The sequence below is a fragment of the Solanum stenotomum genome, chromosome 2 (assembly GCF_019186545.1).
Source record: "Solanum stenotomum isolate F172 chromosome 2, ASM1918654v1, whole genome shotgun sequence".
NCBI lineage: Eukaryota > Viridiplantae > Streptophyta > Magnoliopsida > Solanales > Solanaceae > Solanum > Solanum stenotomum.
Window position 1 is genome coordinate 5,237,417 of NC_064283.1, and position 23,793 is coordinate 5,261,209.

General features: G+C 31.4%; 2 protein-coding genes across 2 annotated transcripts; both read left to right on the forward strand.

Moving 5' to 3' along the window:
* Positions 1-837: 837 nt before the first annotated feature.
* LOC125855565 (uncharacterized) lies at positions 838-5,962 on the forward strand. The gene is made up of 5 exons (XM_049535297.1): positions 838-1,399; positions 1,493-1,620; positions 2,024-2,136; positions 4,751-4,936; positions 5,695-5,962. Exons 1-5 carry the CDS (start codon positions 993-995, stop codon positions 5,722-5,724), a joined length of 864 nt encoding a protein of 287 aa, XP_049391254.1. The 5' UTR covers positions 838-992; the 3' UTR covers positions 5,725-5,962.
* A 12,984-nt stretch (positions 5,963-18,946) lies between these two features.
* LOC125855627 (AP2-like ethylene-responsive transcription factor ANT) lies at positions 18,947-22,660 on the forward strand. The gene is made up of 9 exons (XM_049535375.1): positions 18,947-19,814; positions 19,904-20,495; positions 20,714-20,796; positions 20,977-20,985; positions 21,076-21,164; positions 21,260-21,333; positions 21,433-21,483; positions 21,594-21,670; positions 21,964-22,660. The coding sequence occupies exons 1-9, from the start codon at positions 19,463-19,465 to the stop codon at positions 22,608-22,610; spliced, it is 1,974 nt and encodes a 657-aa protein (XP_049391332.1). The 5' UTR covers positions 18,947-19,462; the 3' UTR covers positions 22,611-22,660.
* The last annotated feature ends 1,133 nt before the right edge of the window (positions 22,661-23,793 follow it).

The window sequence follows — 23,793 nt, forward strand, 5'->3', positions numbered from 1 at the left end:
CACCTTAGAATGAGGGGGTTCATCTAAGGTGGATATGGTTAGACATTGTGTGGTTGGTAAACCAGGATTGTCCTAAAAATTATTTCTTTGGTTCCACTTGTCAATTATTCAAATTCTAATCAATTGACATTTTTTTTTCCTTTTCCTTCTCTAATTCAAGGAAACTACACAAAAGACAAAATAGTCCTAAAAAAAAAATAAAGAAATTATAATAATTGATTAATTCGTTACCGAGCAAATGACAACACCGATGGTAAACAAAGGTAGATTTGTGGCTCTTAACGAAACGAAAATAAAGAAGAAAGAAAACGACTTCTTAAGTTCTTGTCAAACTATGTATTTTGTTAACGAGAAAAGTAAGAAATTGATATACGAGATTTTATTTTATTTTTTATATATTTCATATAAACATTGTTATTTAAACTTTGTAGCGGTCTCGACTGCTATGATGAGCATCCTTCTGTTATAGCGGTTCCATCACACATCGACATAGGTTTCACTATAATGAGAACCAACAGTAATTTGGAGAGTAACAATATATTTAGATTTTTTAAACTACGCATAAATATCTCACCGTATAAATTATCTTTTCAAAAGTTTTTATGGATTACTACTAATAGTCTCAACTATCATAATTTAAGTTCAAAATCATCAAGCACTACAATCACTGACCATATACAATTTCTAAGCCTTACAGTATATTTAACCTCAATTATTGAAAGATAAATTCAAATCATTTTACAAAATTTAAGGGCAGTTAAAGAAAACAGACAAGAATTATGACTTGTCAACATATTGTTTTTTTTCCAAATCTTTTGGTTGGGTTTTTTCTAAAATTAATTATTTTCTTAGATTTTCTCTCCAACCACTTAATTTTTTCTGGCAAATACAGCCTTGCCCTTTCCAAGGCTGACAATGTCCCAATTTTTTTTTTTATATTTTAAACCAAAACTCCCAAAACGGGAATCTTCTTATCAGACGATAGCCACGAAATGGAAGTTGTGGGAACAATGAGCCTTCTAGCCCAAGCTCCCGCCGGAGCTTTATCGGCGACTCATCGTTGTTCCCTCACATTCACCCATCCAGTTCCTCCCCTTTTCTCCCATCGTCGGCCCACTCAAATTTCCACTAAAAACCCAATTCACGGCTCAAAAAATGGACCAAAACCCATCACTCTAGCTAATGCAGAGTCTTCTTCTTCCGGCGCTGGTGCACCTCGTGAAGCTTCGACTGCTACTACTAGTACTGCTGGATCGTCTAATTCCAGTAATGGGTCAGCTTCTTTTAGCCCAGAGGATTCGATTTCCTTCGTGGGTCAAGATAGCGTTCCTCTGGAAGGTGTTATTCAGTTTGAGAAACCCGATTCTAATTCGATTAGTGATAAAATCAATAAATGGGGGTAGGTTGTTTTTGTGCGTTTCTTATCTGATTGGGTTGCTTTGGATCAGTTTGTTTATGTGATTGTGTTGCTGAATTGGGTTTTTATTTTCAGTTGGGTGGCGTTGTTAGCTGGTGGAGATGCTGCGGTTTTGTTGTTGTTCTCTGCGATTGGAAGGTTCAGTCATGGGTTCACTGTTTTTGACCCCGAAACACTGCGAACTGCTGACCCTTTCATTGCTGGTAAGGGAATTGTGATGTTATTCTTCTGTTTTGAAGTGTTTATGTAATTTTGAAGGGATAAGCCACAAGTACCCCTAGACTATGATTGAAATCCTGTAGACAAACCTTAACGAAACTAAGGTCCTATTACCCCGAACCCATTTTTTTGTAATTTTGTACACCTTTTTGGCCTATGCGGCATCCAAACATCTCCTATGTGCCTCTACTAAGTGGAGTCATGGAGTGTGCCACGTAAGTCAAAGGATGTACAAAATTACCAAAAAATGAGTTCATGGGTAATACAACCTTAGTTTAGTTAAAGGTGTGTCTATGAGATTTCGGTCGTAATCTAGGGGTACTTGTGCCTTATCCCTAATTTTGAACATACAGTTCGAACTTTTGATGATGGTTGTGGGTTCTTTAGGTTGGTTTTTGAGTGCATATTTCCTTGGAGGATTTGGGGAGGATGGTAAAGGAAAGAATGGTCTGTTTAAGGCTTTCATTGCTGCTACTAAATCATGGTCATTAGGCATTCCGGTAAGTCCTCTCTACATTCTAGTTGATTGGATACTGTAATTTATGGATGTTGTGATGGGCTAGTTTAATTATCTGGTGGATACCAAAGAAATCCATCATATGAGTGACTGAACTTTTGACTATCCGGGCTTCCTATTTACAAGTCTAGATAATCAACTTGTCTAACACGGAAATTTAAAAACTTGGTTGAATGCCTCTATTTCACCATTGTAACTAGGAGTAGTTGTAAGCTCTGGTTGTTATTTAACTACCACAGAGCTAGATATTAAACCTTGGAACTTGCTTGGGTGGAGTAGAATTTATAGAACATTGGCTTGACTATCTTTTCAGAAAGAAAGAAACACTTGTGGTTGTTAGTTAACTACCACAGAGCTAGATATTATATTAAAGCTTGGAACTTGCTTGGGTGGAGTCGAATTTATAGAACATTGGCTTTACTATCATTTCATAAAGAAAGAAACACTTAGTTGCAAAGGAAAGAATTTGTGACATGTACTTAATCTTAATTTTCTTCAGTAATACACTGACCAATTTTAGATGTTTATGGACAACAACAACATGCCCAGTGTAGTCCCACAAAGTGCGGTTTGGGGAGGGTAGAGTGTACACTGTACACAGGCCTTATCCCTACCTTAGAGGTAGAGAGGTTGTTCCGATAGACTTGATGTTTGTGGACATAATAACAAAATAACAATGAGAAATCTATGGGTGAAAATTTCCACTATCTAGTAGGTGATTTAATAGTCACTAGATTCTCTTCTAAAAGATAGTGACATTATAGATACACAAGATTTATGGTCGAGACTCTGATTTCATAAAGGGGGTGGAGTTGGTGAATCCCTCGTCATATGGTAGTTAATTTTAGAATATTTTAACTAATTTTGTAAAAGCTGGCAGTCTAGTTCAACTTTTGCAAGTTGGTGTTTATATATTGAAACTTTTCTGAGAGGCAAAGATATATGGTTAAGTCATTCTGCTTGTGATTCATTGGACAAACTCTTGTAAGAAATAAAACCCCTAGTTCTCATCTACAAGTCACTTTTTTTTACAGCTTGGTGCTTGAAGTGTTAAATGATTTTGTGAAAATTGGTGTTTTAGTTCAATGTTTACAATTAGGTGTTCATATGATATATTGCAACTTTTCCGATTGGAAGAAATATATATGGTTAGTGAAATTCTGCCTAAGTTTCGTCACAAGTCCATGTAATAACAGCAGTGGCAACAGTAAGAAAGAATATTAATTTATTCAGTGGTGTTGGCTGGGAAGATGCTGTCTTGCGTCAAGTAAATGGCAATGGAAAAGTCTTGATTTGAGTAGTAAGAAGTAACAAATCAGACATGGGGGGATCTTGCCCCTGTTGCACTCACTCTCTACTGTCTTTGGTAAAATTATAGGGTTATATTTGTTTAAAGTAGTATTTTTCTTAATATTTGGTATGCAATGCTTGCTTTGACATTTCCATGGATGCTGGTGGGTAAGTTATTGTCACCTTACTAGGCAACCTTTGGCCTTCAATTAGAGTTTGGTAGATGACTACCACATTCTAGTCTGAAGCTTTCCTCAAATCTTGATTCGGTGGGCACTAATTTCATTATAGTCATGGAATGATGAAGTAGTTCTGTCAATTACGTAATTTGTTTGACATTTTCCGTGTCTTACCTATCATGTGTGCTACCTCTTTGTCTCGGGAAACTATTTGTAGGGATGGCAATGGTGCGGTGTGGGGCGGTTGCGGGGAAAACCCGCTAAGATTTTGACCCGCGCCGCATAACATGATGTGTTGTTTTTATCCCGCCCCGCACCGCTCCGCACAAACCCGCTCCACCCCGCCCCACATAATTTCTTAAAAAAATTAAAATACTGAATGCAGTACATTTTTAACTTAAAATTTCTAATATATTAATTGCGTAATATTTTTATTTAACAGCTGAAATTAATAGGTTAGTCTAGCACTATAATGCAATTATATAATACTCTTTTAAACATGTCTGTAACGTTTTTTTGATAGTTTTGAATTGATTACTAACTTTTTTCTTCTTTCTAGTTTTTGGCCACTCCAAACAGTTTTTTCATAAAACTCTTTTATTCATCATATGGCCAGTGCCCAAAACGTGCAAAACTGGTATGAAATGTGTGAATCTATGAATTGAAAAGATCTTTTTTTCAAACCCCCAACCCTACCCGCATGAATTTTGAAAAAATCTATTTAAACCCGCCCTGCCCTGCCCCGCCCCACACCCGCAAAAGCTTCAACCCACCCCGCCCCACAAACACCATAACCTGCCCCGCTCCACTCCTGCCCCGCCCCATTGCCATCCCTAACTATTTGTATGTTTAAACCTGAACATGGTATAATGTTTTATGATTGTAGCATGAAAAACTGTTCACTGCAAACATAAGTGTATAGATTGGTAAAATGTGATGCAATTTTAGAAATAAGGTTACATAGGTAGACAGGTCTCAGTCCCTTCCACTTGTGTGGAGCATGACTTTGATCGTGGATTTTGTCTAAAATACTCCTATCAGCCTATCAATTTTTTTCCGTTTCTTGGGGTCAAGGATTCTTGATTGTGAGCTGACTCTTATTTACTCTCTGCTTCTCTTATTTTGCAGGTGGGTATAGCTATAAGGGCTGCCTCTGTGGGTCATATACCACCAGTCAACTTCATAATAGTTACCATGGGGAGTACTGCGGTATTACTCATTGGATGGAGGACACTCTTGTTCAGCATTTTACCAACAGACAAGCCGAAGAAGAATGATGTTTATAAGAGTGGAAACCCTTTTGAATTTCTTGAGGTAAAGTTCTCTTGTCTAATCAGTAACTTGGGGATATTAACGGTGTGATAGCTGTTTGTATGAAGTGTTTCTTCCTTTCCTAACATGGTTAGCCTGTTTGAACTACCAAATTAATTCCCTCTGAACTAAAGGCAGATAGGATCCAAGATTTAACCTGTATGGATTTTGGATTCTAGGACAATGATCTTAAGGGTTAATAACTGAGTTCTGAATTTATTTTTTTGTTCATGTTTGGGCAAAAGCCATTGGTTTTGCCGAACTGATATGATAAAGCCTACCTCCGCCCCTGACTTAAGTCATGGAACTTTATTTGCATCTTGATTGTTATGCCTTATATTTTCCCATGAACTAAACCCTAAGATGAAATAAACTGTAAAGCTGGTGGAATAAGAAGTTTGATTAATTTTCTTGTGACAACAATTGGTTAACGATTGATCATTTTTGTGTAAGAGCTCAGGCAAAGTTGATAATATCATTTAGTTGCTCACTTTTTGGTTGTTCTTGGACAAACTCGGTGTTTTCTTAACCTACTAGAAATTATTCAAATTCTTCATGTTCACCTAAGAGGGGGAACAAAAGGAGTGGGTGTAGACATGCGTTTTCTTGCAATGCTTATTTTGCACATGAATATATACCGAGTCAATTTTTCAGCCATCTTCGGCTATTTTTCCCAGTAACATGAATGTATGCAGTAACCGTGTAAATCTTGGGTGTGTATCGTTCCTGTATATATTAAGAAAAATATCCTTTTGTTGCAGTTGCTGACATCATTGGTTAGAAGATGGTGATTGTGTGGCAGCAGTGCAGGTGACGTGGTATTATTGATTATATTCTAACGGAAATTTTCTAGTATGTACATGTCATTTCTCATTATAAGTAGATCAATGTAGTTCGTTCGTCTGAATAACAGTGGAAGAAAATACAGTTTCCATCCGTTCCTCATTAAACTACAGGTTACTTAGATAGTGTTTGGCCATACATCCCAAATACTTTTGAGAAATCAGATTAAATTGGTGCATGAAAATGGTGGGCATATATATACTTATCAATATTTCATTCTTGAAAGCATATTGCTGATGCTGCTTCTTAATGACCTTGAGTCACCTATAAAATTATACTGTGCAAGTAGCTTAAAAACAAATTCTCGTATATGCTCCGTCACTAGATAGCATGAGATGAATTTGTGAGTAACTAATTTCTGAAAGTGCCAAATGCTTGTGAAGTCATGTTTTAACCAAGAATGCTAATATGTCTACCAACTTACCCTTTAATCATTGCTATATGATATCTGCACATATGTATGAGTAGTAGAAGATGCTGTGTTCAGTTTCTCTACATAACTTTGTCTAGAATTAGGTTAGAAAATAAGTGCATAAAATATTGTTAGAAAAATCCAACAATATTTTAGAATCTTGATTTGCAGTGATGAGACAGACGTTTGCTGCATTATTTCTGGGTGGCAAAGGGCCTATGCAACATGTTAATGTAGGTAGGTCGGCCAAACAGTGTATGAATAGTGACTAAGTAGTATAATAGAGGCTATGACAAAATAATACATTGTCAACTTGCCGTCAGTTGAATTTAGTAAATCCAATAAATAAACGGTGCACAAAATATTATGCGTTTACGTATAGTTTGAGGAAGGGTTTCAGCCCATGAAGATGAGATGTAGTTGTTAGCTACTCGTGTTTTGTAGCTCACATAGAGATAACTATATGTGTTATAAGACTCTTTTTTGTAAATTATAGGAGAACATTGTTCAAGTATAGCATTCGGTCTTTTTTTTTTCTTATCTACCTAAGCCTCGGTGGCTTGCTTAGTAGTCGAACTATTACTCTAGGAGTTTCTTGTTATTACATTTCTATTATCGTATTTTTTTTTTGTAGTGTATGTTCCATTTTTAGTATGCTTTGTGATGCTTTCTTAGGCATTGTCTTAGCTTTTCACTTCTGTTGTTTTTTCTATCAAATTGTTATTACTTCAGTCAAGGGTATATGAAAACAGTTTTTCTATCTTGTAGAGGTAAAGTTTGCGTAAACACTATCCTCTCTACACTCCACCTGTAAAAATGACACTAGATATGTTATTGTTGTTGTTCCACATAACTCTGGATATTATGTTAAATAATTGAGATAGATATACGCAAAAGCTGATTCGAATGTTGTTTATTAGCAAAGGGTCTGATGTAGGGTTTCCATCAAGTGGATATTTATTTAGCTAAGAAATGCCACTACTCACTGCCTATTCTCAGTTTTTTTGAAATTTGCCTTCTTTTTCTTTCTATCAATAGTGATGTCAGATCAATCTTTGTTTGACTGACTTCCTTTTTAAATTATTATTTTTGAATTTTTCACTCTTTTTTTTTTCCTAATACTTTTCCTTTTTCTGATTGATTTAGTGGTCAGTCATGTCTTCATTTGGTGTTAAATTAGTCATCATCATCACATTATATCAATGTTTAATTATGTTTCAACTCAAACTTCCCGTAATTTCTGATTTATCGAGAAACTCAAATTTCATTAAATTGACGTTTTAATTTATTTGTTTAATTTTAACTTGATATGAAATTTAAAAAAATAAAAAAGTTTTTTCAATCATGAATTTGTAAAAGTGAAAATGTTTATTAATTTGTTATTTTAAACGAATCACGTCCAAAATTAAAATTAAAATATTATCAAAAAATATATTTTTTTAAAACGAATTAAGAAACAGGAGAGGTACTAAATTTTTTTCCATCGAATTGACAATTGCAGATTATATACTATAAAATAGTTGACCTTTGTATTTGACTTTGTATGAAAATCATGGTTAATTTTTTCTTCTAATTTTCCATTTGTTGTACACTACTCGCAGCACTCTCGACCAAGATATTTTTAAATTAAATATTAGTTGAATTACAAACACATATAATGTATCAGCGCTATTTCAATTAGAATTGAGTTTTTTGTATATAATACATGTGAATAAAATATATTTTACTATATTTCAAAAGGAAAATGCTGCCACTTTCGTTTTAAAAAGAACTCGCTATTCTTCACAAAAACGGATGCTAAATATAATACTCCTAATGAAATTTTCCTTTTTTTTTTATACGTAATATTAAAGTCAAATTCTTTTAATCATTAAGGGGCCTTTGGTTACCAGTTAGAGTTATGGAGGTATTAGTTATGTAGGTACTAGTTATGCAGGTATTAGTTATACAGGTATTGGTTATGTAGGTATTAGTTATGCAGGTATTGATTATGTAGGTATTAATTATACAAATATTAGTTATGTAGGTATTATTTATGTAGGATTTAGTTAGGTAGGTATTATAATACATATATTATTACTTATTGATTGTTTAATTTATTGTAAATTAATACACGTTTATTTTTAAAATAAAAAATTATAAAGCTTGTATCCAAGATAAAATGCAACAGGCCCTTGTGGGGGGTCAGGGTGGGGGGAATCTATAGTGTGATGCGTTCCAGAAATCTATAGTATGATGCGCACAAATAATAAAATGGAACAGTTCGGGTCGGGGGCAAACAGTTTTGGGTTTGTTTGTGTGTGAGTGGGGGAGGGGGGGGGGGGGGGGGGGGGTCATGAAACTAAAAAAATTTGAGTTACGCCAGTCCTTTTTAAATAAAATAAAAAAATTACTCATTAATCTTGTGAATTAATATTAATATAAATGTTCTTTTGGGAAAATGTATAATAATACACCTATCGAGACGAAAGCCAAAGGTGAGTCTCGTATGGAGAATCTATTCTAGACCCACCTACCGGCACTAAATCTATCTTACTCTTCCTTGGTCTCTTCCACGGATCGGTGGATATGAAATAGAATGATTTAGAAATAAATAATTAAGTAAACAAATTAAGGGTAAATATGTAATTTTATTATACATAGATTTCCTCATAAGTTATGTGAGTATTAGCTATGTAGAATTACAAAAATGCAACAAACACCACATAAATCAATACATGAATAATTTTTATACGTCATTTGGAGACGCATCAACCAAATATTGTATAAAATATATACATGAATAATTTTGATTTTGTTTACAAACCAAACATGGTATAAAATTAATACATGAATAACCAAATTATTCATGTATTAACTTTGCCCTTATCCAATAACCAAACGTCCCCTAAGAATAGAATGATCTGATTCATTATACCACAACCCTCGGTTACGATTAAATTACCTAAGAAAGTAGTCCAAACTAAACCAAAATTATCAAGACTTTGGATGGTAACTAGATTATTATTTATAAAAAAAACAATAAAATCAAGAAGGAGGGGAAAAAACATGTTCTATCCATTTCAAAAAGAATGTCCTCTTTGTCTTTTTAGTCTGTTTCAAAAAGAATGACTTCTTTCTTTTTTTTGTAACATTTTAATTTTAGTTTTCCACGTGACATGTTTAAGACCATAAGATTAAAGGGCAATTTTGTAAATTCGACATAACTTTAATTTATAATCACAAGATTCAAAAGTCTTCTTTATTTTCTTAAACTTCGTGTCAAATCAAATTAGGTTATTCTTTGTGAAACGGAGGGGTATAATTGAAAGAAAAATATCCAAAGAAGTGGATGTAAAATCAAAGTACTCTTTTTAGCTAGTGCTAAACTTGTGGTACTATAGACTATACTATAGTAGCTATTATGGAGAAAGAAAGAAAAAAAGTGATTGTGTATTTGTAGCAAAGAATTTAATGAGGAAAGTGGCAAGGCATTAGTACATGTTTGCCCTTATAATTCATCTTACACCATATTGGAAAAAGAAACCTTATAGTCTTATATCCCTTTATAGTGAAAGTGGTTACAAAACAAAAGTAGTAGTAGTAGTATAGTGAACATTAGGAGTATTATTATTTATAAAGGGGAATTTCAGGCCCATTGCATCAGCATAACATTAAAGTCACAATTTGTATCTAAGTGGATATTTTTTTTAACCTTCGAAAGGAATTTGCCTATGACCTAGTGGATTTCTTTGAACTTTTTCTAGTGGTTAATTACTTTTATGATTTTAGAGAATGTATATCGAAAATAATCTATTTATAAATAGGAATAAAATATGTGTGTACTTTATTCTTTTCAAACTCTTTCTATAAAATTATATTAAGTTTGTTGTTATTGGTGGTTTTAGGGGTCGTTTGGTAAGATACATAAAGAAAAAATAATGTATGCATTAATTCTATGTATTATAATACGTACTTTATTTGTTTGGCACACTCTATTTGATATATGTTATGGTACTTTTCAGAGCGAATATGAATTTAGTCGAGAGTTTCAATGATATCGAAAGTTGGACACCAGATGAGAAAAGAACATGGAAAACCATGATATAAGCATTGTAATTAGTTTAATGCCTGAGTTAGCATGGATAATACCATAGCTGCCCCTCAGAACCTTTTTCACGATTTTTTTCATTATATCCATGGAGGGTGCTTTTTAAAACAATATTTTAAAAATATATATATGCAATGCATGTTATTTTTAATTCAACAAACTAAATATTGTATAAGAAATAATTTCTGAATAATCAATGCAAGCTAAATAATAACAATGATATTAACACACTATTCAATATTATTCTTGTACATTGTGTCAAATGAGCGCTTAATGAATGTTTATCTAAGTGTGTTTCATGATTTTTTAAAATAATAAATATTAAAATCTAAAGGATTTTTATGCAGCACATATATAAGAGAGAGAATCTAAGGTGATAGTGACTATACAATTCAGTATAGAGGGTGACATATCAGATGAAATTTTAAGACCTGAGAGACAGAGAAAGGGCTACTATTAATAAAACCTATAAGGCATAGTAGATATAACTAGATATACTAACAAATTGTTTAGTTTTCCATTTGTTATATTAATAATATTGTCCTTGCAATAACATGCTTCATTATTATTATAATTATGTGCACTTGGACCACTTGGTTGTTCAATTTGATCAAATTCTAGATTATACTATATGTTCCCCTAGTGGATTAATTATCTTGTTTTGGACATTCAAGACTAATGCTCATTATACTATGATGGTGCATTAATGGTAAACTTTAATCTTGTTTTTGGAAACAAGTAAAACCATAACAAAATAGGAAATGATATTATTATGATGATTTAATGTGTGAACAAAGTCCTGTAAAGGGAGTTAAAGAGAGAGCAATATCTTTTAACATGTCATGTTAAAAAGTATTTTTTAATATAAGACGGTCATGTGAAATTAGGTTCGAAGGGAAGAATATTATTGTGTACGATCAAAGTTTGATCATAGTAGTAATTGAAAAAAAAACGAAAGTTTCTTAATAATATGATACTTTTTTAAGACAATTGTATGAGTTATAGCTCAAAACAAATAATATGACAACGTATTAAAAATTAGTTCTAAGCTCACTAATGGACGGTCCACACCACACAAAATTTTCTTCTATTTTATTTATTGATCTCTTTTGTACTCCAAATTATCATCATATCTAAATAAGAAATCAATGCTCAATTAATTACTAAAAATTTACCCTAATTCACGATCTCCGCATCTTCGATAGTGTTAGCGCCAGAAGAGTATGGGAAGGACAGGAAGTAAGTCAGAGACATTAAAACAGCTGGATGAAGTGACGAAAGTCCTTAAAAGCAGAAAATAATTGACATTTATCCATCATATAATAAATCCATAAAATACTTCTTTGTTTCTCTGGCCAATAATAATACTAACTCACTTTGGGATCTTCCTTAGATTTTCTTTGGATTTTATGTTTTATGTTTTTCTTCACTTATCACGTGATTACGCTTCCTCATTTATTTCTCTTCTATCTATTATTACTATAATATAATATATAATATATAATATAGACTATATGAATGAAAGAAAGAAAAAAAACTACTCCTATACATTATACTTACGTGTTGAAAGTTACTATGTGTACAGAACTAGCTGGCTTTTTAGCTGCTGGCTCTATGACTTTCTAGTTTCTATATAGGCTAGATTCATAGTATATAATTATCTCTTCATTACGACTTTGTATTTTTTAAAATTTTGACAACAATGTTCTTATTTTTTTGAAAAAAAAATAATTAATTTCATCCCGAAAAAAAATCAACAATATTTTCACTTACTTTCATAATTTGAACTTTCAACCTACTGATTGACGGTGGAGATGTGCATTGATTTGAGCAAGCTTCACTTATCAAAAAAAAGGGTTTGAATGTTATTTTCGTTGTCTCAATTTATATGGCACCGTTTATATTTTTTGAGAATCAAATAATATAGTTTTGAATGTGAATTTGAGCATGATATTTTTTTTTTAGAAAATGGAAATAAGATTTACACAATTGAAAACTATGTTAAAAGAACTATAAGTTATGATAATTGATAATTCAAGATATTTAGAGTATATAAAAGAAATACAATCAATGTTTGCACACGAATGACTAGGCTTCTAATAAGGTCTAGTTACAAGCAGAATATAAAAAATTCAGAAAATTTGGTGAAATGATTATGAGACTAAGATGAATTGAAGCTAATCTAACATTTGAACAACAAAACTCTTGGCAAATGATCTCAATAAATTGATCAGGTAAAATTGGATTTAGATTTTACTTATATTAAGATAAACTAAAGATACTTGATTTATCGATTAAATTGATTTGACTTATATTAAGATAGCTACATAAATTCTATGGCATGGTCATTGGTGTAATTAAGTTATGCCATATAGTTTAATTAGCTTATTTTTTCGGGTGGTGAATATAATAAATTCCACATAACTTTGATGAAAGTTNTTAGATTTTACTTATATTAAGATAAACTAAAGATATCTGATTTATCGATTAAATTGATTTGACTTATATTAAGACAGCTACATAAATTCTATGGCATGGTCATTGGTGTAATTAAGTTATGCCATATAGTTTAATTAGCTTATTTTTTCGGGTGGTGAATATAATAAATTCCACATAACTTTGATGAAAGTTTAATTTCAATTCTACGAAATTTCTTTTCCTTCATATATTTTTATTTTGCCTGCTATTTATGATTCTGACCCCACAAAAATAAGTGAAACAGCTAACATATTACAAGAACTTTCATATTATGATTATTAATGATCCACTTATGAAGAGGAAGGTGGTCAGATTTTTTTCCTCCAAATTTCTTGGAATTAAATTAAATATGTCATTCTCAACAAGAGGGGTGAACCAAATTGAATCTCATATAGCAAGGGGGAAATAAACTAATGACTACTTAGGTGATGTTGATTTGACAGATTAATAAAATTGGTGGTCTCAAATCAATTTTAACAGAAAATCTTATTTTTCTGCCCAATAATTCTTAAAACAATACATCTATAAATTTATAATTTGCAAACATCTCTTAATTAGAGGTATTGAGATCAAACCTAAAAATAAAATAAATTTTTTTGCTGAAGAGTATTTTTTTTTAATCGATTGATACAATCAATACAAATATTGAATATTGATCAATAACCCACCCCACCCCCTTACCCTAATTTTTAGTGAATCTACCTACCTACACCTCTTGGAACTACATTTGCCATATATTCTCAACAAGAGGTATAAACCAAATTAAATCTCCCTTTTCTCTCGACCCAATAACAAAGGAAGATTTGATCCCTTGCAAGCATTGAAAAGAGAGATAACTAACTATCAAGTATGATAAGATGAAAACGATTTTTTTTATTTCATTTAAAGGCCTCGCATCATAAAAATCAAATATTTTATGAGGAACAAATGTTTTACCTTTGCAGAATATCTATTTAGCGTAAATTCAAATTAATCTATATTTCGAATATGAAATGATAAAATAAAAAAGATAGAAAAGACCACACTAATAATGATTTCATGGCAGGGAAAATCTATTACTGTTGTTTGGTGGAATGATTATGAGACTAAGATGAATTGAAGCTAATCTAACATTTGAACAACAAAACTCATGGCAAATGATCTCAATAAATTGATAAGGTAAATTGGATTTAGATTTTACTTATATATTTTTATTTTGCCTGCTATTTATGATTCTGACCCCACAAAAAAAAGTGAAACAGCTAGCATATTACAAGAACTTTCATATTATGATTATTAATGATCCACTTATGAAGGGGAAGGTGGTCAGATTTTTTTTTCCTCCAAATTTCTTGGAATTAAATTAAATATGTCATTCTCAACAAGAGGGGTGAACCAAATTGAATCTCATATAGCAAGGGGAAAATAAACTAATGACTACTTAGGTGATGTTGATTTGGCAGATTAATAAAATTGGTGGTCTCAAATCAATTTTAACAGAAAATCTTATTTTTCTGCTCAATAATTCTTAAACAATAAATCTATAAATTTATAATTAGCAAACATCTCTTAATTAGAGGTATTGAGATCAAACCTAAAAATAAAATAAAAAATCTTGCTGAAGAGTATTTATTTTTAATCGATTGGTACAATCAATACAAATATTGAATATTGATCAATAACCCACCCCACCCCCTTTACCCTAATTTTTAGTGAATCTACCTACCTACACCTCTTGGAACTAAATTTACCATATATTCTCAACAAGAGATATAAACCAAATTAAATCTCCCTTTTCTCTCGACCCAATAACAAAGGAAGATTTGATCCCTTGCAAGCATTAAAAAGAGAGATAACTAACTATCAAGTATGATAAGATGAAAACGATTTTTTTTTTTTTTCATTTAAAGTCCTCGAATCATAAAAATTAAATATTTTATGAGGAACAAGTGTTTTACCTTTACAGAATATCTATTTAGCGTAAATTCAAATTAATCTATATTTTGAATATGAAATGATAAAATAAAAAAGATAGAAAAGACCACACTAATAATGATTTCATGGCAGGGAAAATCTATTACTGTTGTTTGGTGGAATGACTCATCATTACCATATAATCAAAACAAATGAATCCACACGCACAAATCCCTTCAATCTTAGTACTTCCCTCCCCCAAAAAAATTAAAAAAATAAAAATAAAATCTTCACTCATCATTTTATTTTTTCTCTTTACAAGATTCAAACCAAATGATTTACATTTGGAAAATCTGTCTCCACGAAGACCTATATACATGCAATTTTTAGCATGCAAATATAATTTCTACCACTTTCATCACTATAAAGAAAACATCCTCCATTACTACTTGTTCTTAATTTTCATAAAGTTAAAATAATAAGTGCTCCTACGCCCAACCACTTATATCTTTCTTTTTTTAACTCATAATTACCCACGACCACTAAAAGTATATAATTTCTTCTAGTTTGATTACCACTTAATTATAACTATTTTCAAGTGATCGTGCATATAGCTTAACAACATACTTAGTAACTAAGCAAGTTTGGTTATTAAGTTTCTTGTTTATATCCTCCTTCGAATTCTTCTCGATGGAGAGATTCATTTATCGTGAAATTTTTGCGTTTTGAAATAATTATTTAGTAAATATCATTTTTTTTAATAAATAATTTATCTTACATTTTATGGATATCTTAGATGATGGTTTAACGATTATTTTGAGTAAACTGGAAATTTATGATAAAACGTTAGATTATGGTTTAAGATTTTGTAAGTTATTTCAACATTAAACGATAATATGATATTTTACTTGCAAGATTAAGAAATACGTGAATAATTATTAGATTCAAAACTGACGTTGCACGAAAGGGTAATGTTTACAAAGGTTATATGTATTTGTACAACTTCAAAGTAAGAGGGGAAATATTTAAATGATGACCTAATTAAAAACAAACATTTGCATAAATCGACTTCATTTATCATTCATAGGTACACATTACATATCAGGTTACTCAATCCATCAACGATAGCGACTTCAGAATTCTCAACTATTTTATTAGCTACTAAGTACTAGGTCACACCCTTGATCGATAATTAAATAGGTTAATGACACTAATTACACTCATGTCATGTCATGTACTTGGTAAACTATTGTTTAACTGTATAAAAAAGGGAGAAAATTATGTTAAAAGAGGATGAGAAATTAATGTAGTAGCTAGGATATAATTAAGGTGATAACATTATAAAACAATTAATTTTTTCTTTAATAATAATTGTTTCGTTTCTGTTGGAAAGAAGATAGAAAAAAACAAAATTGTAAACTATTGATTAGATCCCGTGAATAAAAATAAACGAAACAAAAGGACAGCACACAAACAATAAAGAATAATTAAAGATGGTGTATTAATCTTAGCTTTTTTAAAGTGGAAAAAACATTCTGCAGTGATTTATATCCAAAAGAAGACTTTCGTCTTTGATTAACATGTGGAACAACAGCAAATTTCTAATATAAATGACTTGATTATATATAAATTAATAGATTGTGAGTTTTAATATAATAAATAAACTATTAGAGAAAAAGCAAAGAAATTAATTTCTTTTTGAGGGGCCTTTACTAATCATTCTTGGAATATTTCAAGAAAATTTAGACCCACTTCTACTTTATGTCTGGCAGCAGGTGTTGACTAAGCACTTATGTTTTTTCTTAGAAAAAGCAACGATTATAAATCAAAGGCAAAATAAAAAAAATAAAATACTAATAACAAAAAACTTCACGAAATCTGGTAAAGCATGCCTTACATATGCTAAAGGAAAACATAGAAAAAATTAGAAAGAAAATAAAAAGATAGTATAAAAAGATTCTTATTATAAACACATTTTAAATTAGTATACCATATAGAAACCTCAACAATTTAGTTGCTAATCATATCATATTCGGAAAGTTTTCTAAATTATCATAATCCCGAATTTTTTAGAATTTATGGATACAGTACAGAGCAAATGATACATAAGTTATATATCAAATACATAACTATAAACCAGATTCATACTGATTTATGTTTTAAATAATTGAGGTAATGTATCAACAATAACATTTGTACTAGATACATTATATACAAATAAAATTATAATTTAATAGAGTAGAGGTGAAGTGATGAGATATCCGAATGTTAAGAGAGAGGGGAAGAAAAAGAGATTTTTATAATAAATTGAAATGGTAGGATTTTTTTCTTAGAGATTGCACAATAAGTTATTTCGAAAAATTGTCTAATTAAGCTCTTTTAACTGGTAAGTATGTTAGTCAATAAAATGGTTGATGCTAATGATAAAGTTAAATTTTGAGCATGCTATTTTTTGTTGTACTGATTATTCATACGTGTGAATAATGAGATTTCACACGAAAAAAGAGCAGTGGAATACTTTAATTTTATGACAGTGGGGGAAGAAAGAAAAATCCAATATTGTATTCCTGAATTATACCAGAATGTTTTTGGCATAAGGTTGTTATAAGTCTTAAATGCTAATAATATATATATCCTATTCTTTTGTTATTTCCTTTATAATGTCGGTAACATTCTCTTTTTTAAAAAAAAAATAAATTATTAATACTAATACTGTTATTTATATTATTCACGAACAAAATAAAATAAAAATAATTAATAAAGAAAAGTTCCTATAGACAAGTATCTAGTATTGACAATTAAGTAATTGTTGCTCAGAATTTATGTATGAACTTAAGATCGTTATTGAATTCATAACCTTCCAATAATAAATCTACCAGAATAAATGTCGATATATAGATATTTTTTAAGTGATACTGCTAAAAAGTGTATTAAAGCAAAAATAAGTAAAATGATATGGTGATAAAATATGTATAGTGCCATTAGATAACTATTTAGCACAAACACATAATATGATAACATTAGAGAATACAAAGAATTATTTAATCCTATCAACTAAATACTGCCCTACATTATTTATGTAACTATTACTATTATTTCTTATCCTGTCAATCAAATATTATATCAGATTATACAAGATATATTGGATTAATGGTTTTAATAAGTTAGTTTACATGACTTGTTGCCATCAAAAAGGTACGGTAGAATGAATATGGTCATTCTATCTTTAACCACATATTTCAGATTAGAATTCAATTTTCATTTATAAAACACTTATTAATTTTAATGAATTTTACGTAATACAAACATAAATTAATTGAATCCATTATCCTAAAACAAACTCGTAAGTGGGAAAGAAACAACAAAATATAACTATATAAGGGGCTTCTCGGCTTCGAATAATTTTCACTTTTTTGGAATTTTTTTGGGAATATAGAATTGTTATAATTCTTTACAAAATCAAAGAATGTAAAATGAAATTCACAATTTTTCACTTAAAAATAATTTCAATTTCAATTTTTTTTCTTTTTTTAAAGTAGGGGTTGAAAATTATAATAAAGTGACAGTTCAGATAATCAATCAACTAATCTATTAAGAATACCTCGTATTCATATTCAAACATAACATCTACATATAACTATCATTTCCAACTTGAAAACAAATATTACGACTACACTATTTTTCTCCAAATATTACATTTATTATGTCCAAACGCTCAAAAATAAGGAGGGAAGTTGAGTTTTTGAAAATGGTTAGCATCTATGATCTGAAAATAAATAAATTGCAGAATGAATGTAGGTGATGGGGTGGTGGGTAGGTTGTGAGGGGTTGCGGGGGAGAAAGGTCTTGTACTGTATGAAGTGACTGGATGGGCAGGATGTCCTGCCCTTTGTCCCCTTCATATCATATCTACCCAAAAACCCTCTCTGCTTTATGCTACTACTCCTACTGTTTAACATTTTCTTTTTCTTCCTTTTTTTTAATTTTTTTTCCCTTAAATTTTCTGTACAAAAAAACAATTTTTTTTCTTTTGATTACTGATATTTTTATCTCTGTCCACTCTACAACCCCATTGGTTCTTTATTTCCCACTAGATTGAACTGTCCCTCACCCCCCCCTTCCCCCCTCCCCTCCCACTCCTACTCCATTCTTTAATCTTGCCTTTTACTAGAATAAAAATAAACAAAAAGCCAAATATAACCTTTGCTCATGTTATTTTCTTCATTTATGGTTTAAATAAATACTTGGTGTTTCCATTAAGTTTGAGAAAAAACAAACCAACAACTTAGGGAGTTGGGCATTTGGGCATTTTTTTCCTTTTTCTTGGTCTTGGGTGTCTCTAAGCTTCTTTAAGAAAAAAAAGATAAATTTTTTTTGAAAAAAAAAGAGCATATAGTATATGTGTAGTGAGATAGAATATCTATTTTACACAGATCCCTATGGCTATTTGGAATGCTGGGGTGCTATCCAACATTGCTTGCTGAAACTCATTCTCTTTGTTTAGTTTAAAAGGTCCAGTTTTTGTTCCTTTTTTAAGAGTAAGGAGAATGAGAAACTTCAAAAAAGAGAGTTTTGGGCTTTTTTCTTCACCTAGATTGAAGTGAAGATTTCTTTTTCTTTTTTGCTTGTGTGATTGAGCATAAATATTTTCTTGGGGTTCTTAAGTTCTTTGATGTGAATCTTGAAATTTTAAAGGTAAAAAAAACCCTTTCTTGTTTTGAAATGATTACTCTAAGTTCTCTCAATGATTGTGAACTATCTTGAACTACAGAAAAGAACACTTTTTGTAACTTACAAGAGCCTCAACAACTGAATGAAGATGAAGGCTATGAATGATGATAGCAGAAGTAACAACAATAATAGTAGTAGTAGTAATAATAATAATCATAACAGTGCAGCTGCTAATAGTAACTGGTTGGGTTTTTCTCTCTCACCCCACATGAAAATGGAGGTTACTAATTCTTCTGAAACTCAACATCTACATCAATTTGCTCAAAGTTTCTATCTTTCATCATCTTCTCCTCCTCCTCCTCCAATGAATGTATCAACAACCTCTGCTCTCTGTTATGAAAATAACCCTTTTCATTCTTCCTTATCTGTGATGCCTTTAAAATCTGATGGTTCTCTTTGCATAATGGAAGCTCTATCAAGATCTCATGCTGATGGTTAGTTGAAGTTAACTTAATTTGTTTATAAAGTTTTTATCTTTTTCATTTTTCTAGTAACCCCTTTGACTAATCTTTGTTTTTTAAAGCTATGGTGCAAAGTTCTTCACCTAAGCTTGAGGACTTTTTAGGTGGTGCAAGTATGGGAAATAGTCAATATGGAAGTCATGATAGGGAGGCTATGGCTTTAAGCTTAGATAGTTTGTATTATCATCAAAATGAAGAAGAGATTCAAGTTCATAGTCATCATCCTTACTATTCTCCCATGCATTGTCATGGCATGTATCACCAAGAATCACTATTGGAAGAAACAAAACCAACTCAAATTTCGAACTGTGATGCTCAAATGACTGGAAATGAGCTGAAAAGTTGGGGCCACTATGCTGAACAACATGCTATTGACCAACAAATAAATGCCACCTGCAGCATGGTTGCAGCAGCAGCAGCTGGTGGTGGTGGTACTTCTGGTTGTAATGATTTGCAGTCTTTAAGCTTGTCTATGAATCCTGGTTCTCAGTCCAGCTGTGTCACTCCAAGACAAATTTCTCCTACTGGACTGGAATGTGTAGCTGTAGAATCAAAGAAGAGGGCTTCTGGTAAAGTTGCTCAAAAACAACCTGTCCACAGGAAATCCATTGACACATTTGGTCAGAGAACTTCTCAGTATAGAGGTGTCACTAGGTCAGTACTCCATTTATTTTAATATTTTGGTTTGTGGGGTTTACTATTTCTCATGTTTTTGGGGGGTATACAAGGTGTTTGTCATTTTCTTGTTATTCAAATGTGAATATTGGTTGCTTCCAGTTGGAAAGACTTCCCTTTTTCTTGATTTCTTGATCTTTATATTTACTTTACTGTAAGTTTTTCAAATGACATTGTGTTAATATGATTTCAACCAGACATAGGTGGACAGGTAGGTATGAGGCACATTTATGGGATAATAGTTGCAAGAAGGAAGGGCAGACCAGGAAAGGGAGACAAGGTTAGCTAATATATGAATCTTTTAATCAATCAACACTAATTTGTTTGGTTATATTTTGCTCTTTGACTACCTATTCTTATGGCCCCATTCTGTTCATAGTCTGACTAATTTTATGAATTTTTGTCATGTATTTGCTTGTTGTGGGGATATGCTAATCTAATCAACTCCACCTTATTTCAGTTTATCTTGGTAAGTAACATTGTCAACATCAAAATTTCAAGAAACATGCTTTTATACTCTTCACTTAGCACTAAACTAAAAAAATAATGTGGAATATAGGTGGCTATGATATGGAAGAAAAAGCTGCTAGAGCATATGATCAAGCTGCACTAAAATATTGGGGTCCTTCAACTCACATCAATTTCCCAGTAAGTTTTGTTAATTAGTAATTAAGTCTAGTTACTACAATATCTAATGCCTTTAACTAACAGAAAACAACCACTTTCTTTGCTCCTTTTTATAGTTAGAAAATTATCAGAAAGAGCTTGATGACATGAAGAATATGACCAGGCAAGAATATGTTGCACATTTAAGAAGGTGAGTTTTGTTATTACTCATAATTAGTCTTATATTCTTGTGTTTTTATTATTAGTTTGTGTTGAATATTTTTGTATTCTTGTCATTGTCATTATATAGGAAAAGTAGTGGATTCTCAAGAGGTGCTTCTATTTACAGAGGAGTGACAAGGTATACTTAAAATTTCATATGAATAAATATGGTCTTAAACAACATATTCAGTGTATATGCAAAACTTACCCCTACCTCGTGCGTTAGTACTAATCATTCTTTTATAACAGGCACCATCAACATGGAAGATGGCAAGCTAGAATTGGAAGAGTTGCTGGGAACAAAGATCTTTATCTTGGCACTTTTAGTAAATTCTTGCAAACTCTTTTACATTGATTTGGTCTTTTAAACATTAGTATTATTTATATAATTTCATTATAAGTAACTAGTAATAAGAGTGTCTATTCTTTTTGGTACCATATAGTATCTTTTTTAGCCACTACAAGTAATGCTTGTCAAAGGCTGACTATATACTGGGTGGGACTGAAAAACTTTTCCAAAAGCTGTTTTCTTCCTTACGATCACATAATAAAGAGAAAGAAAAGTTCTTTATCATCAATTTGTATGGTTCACTAAAACAGTCAATTTTGATGTTCATAGGCACACAAGAAGAAGCAGCAGAGGCTTATGATGTTGCTGCAATCAAATTCAGGGGTGTAAATGCTGTGACAAACTTTGACATATCGCGATACGACGTTGGAAAGATCATGGCTAGTAATACTCTGCCTGCTGGTGAATTAGCTAGGAGAACTAAAGAAAGAGAGCCAATTGAATACAACAACAATAACATAGAAGGTGTTGGTGGTCACAAGAATGAGGAATGTGTTGACAACAACAACAATGGGAATATCACAGATTGGAAAATGGTGTTATATCAAACATCTAATCCTTCATTAGGATTGAATTATCGCAACCCTACATCATTCTCCATGGCATTACAAGATTTGATTGGCATCGATTCGATGACTAATTCAAATAACCATCATGCCACAATTCTTGATCATGAACAGAACAAGATTGGTAACCACTTTTCAAATACTTCATCTTTGGTAACTAGTCTTGGTAGTTCAAGAGAACCAAGTCCTGATAAAAGTGCTACTGCTGCCTCATTAGTCTTTGCTAAGCCTACAAAATTCACTGTCCCAACGGCAACTAGTGTCAATGCTTGTATTCCCTCAGCTCAATTAAGGCCTATTCCAGTCTCCATGGCTCACCTACCAGTCTTTGCAGCTTTGAATGATGCATGAAAAATTGCTTTTTTTGGTTACATGTTGTAACTTGTTTCTTTTTTTTTTTTGTTGTATGAACAAGAAAAAGAAATTGGTAGTGGTTGGTTGAAAAAAGGAAAAGAAAACAAAGGAAGTTGTCGGATTTTAGCTAGTATTTTTATATATTTTTTTCCTAATTTTGAATGTAAGTGGATGACTTTAGGGTACTAATGGACAGACTAGGTGGAGTGGCCAAGTTACCTGTCTGTGGAAACTTTTTCAAACTCAAAAAAAATGAAGGTAATTAGTAGTATGTGTTACTCTTAATTAGATGTTTTGTATCTGCATTGACGTTCAATTAATATGAGTAACTTCGTTTTCTCTAATACGAGTTGTACTTACTAATCCATTACTATTAAGTTTTATGTTGTTGTGGAGGGTCTAATCTCATGATGAAATTTAAAGTAGTAAAATGAGATAATTCAAGATGACCCCATTTTATTACTGAAAATCTACTTTTATCTTTCCTTTGTGGATTCTTTGATCAAGTACAAAAAACTAATTACTCATGTTTTTTTTCACAATAATGCAAATGCAAAAGAATAAAGGAAAGGTATATCCTTTGACCAAATTATGGCATTCTCATATTGATAACACCATCATTCCTATATCTTTTTCTTTTTCTTCTTTTTGAGCTAAAGGCAACAAACATTCCCTCTCATATTTCAGAAAGTGTTGGAAAGAGGGAGATTCTTGGATTGAATTTTTTTATTTTAAGGATTTATAAGTCATAATTAGTTACAACTTTGTCTCCTTTTATATGTGTCATATAGCTTAGTTTTAAAAAAAAAAAAAATCACTTTAGCTTTTTCATAGTGTGGTACCTAAAAGCAAATTCATGTCTTGATGAGTTGATGTGGCACTAATTAAACCTATTGATTTTTTAATAATTGATCTTTGTTAATTATTTTTTCTCACACGTGTGAATGTGCCTTTTTGAGCAAAAATTACCATTGAGAAAGTTTGAGTAATATTAGTAAATTTTGTATTATTAGAGACAAAGAGGAAATGATGCCATGAAAGCAGGAATATGTACCAAATAAAGTTAATTTTTGCTTCTTGTTTAAAATTTCATTCGTTTCCAAACAAGTAGTGTTTTTAGCTTTGACACGCTTCATACTCATTTCTACAATTGAAGTGTGTTTTCCTAATTACTAATTTA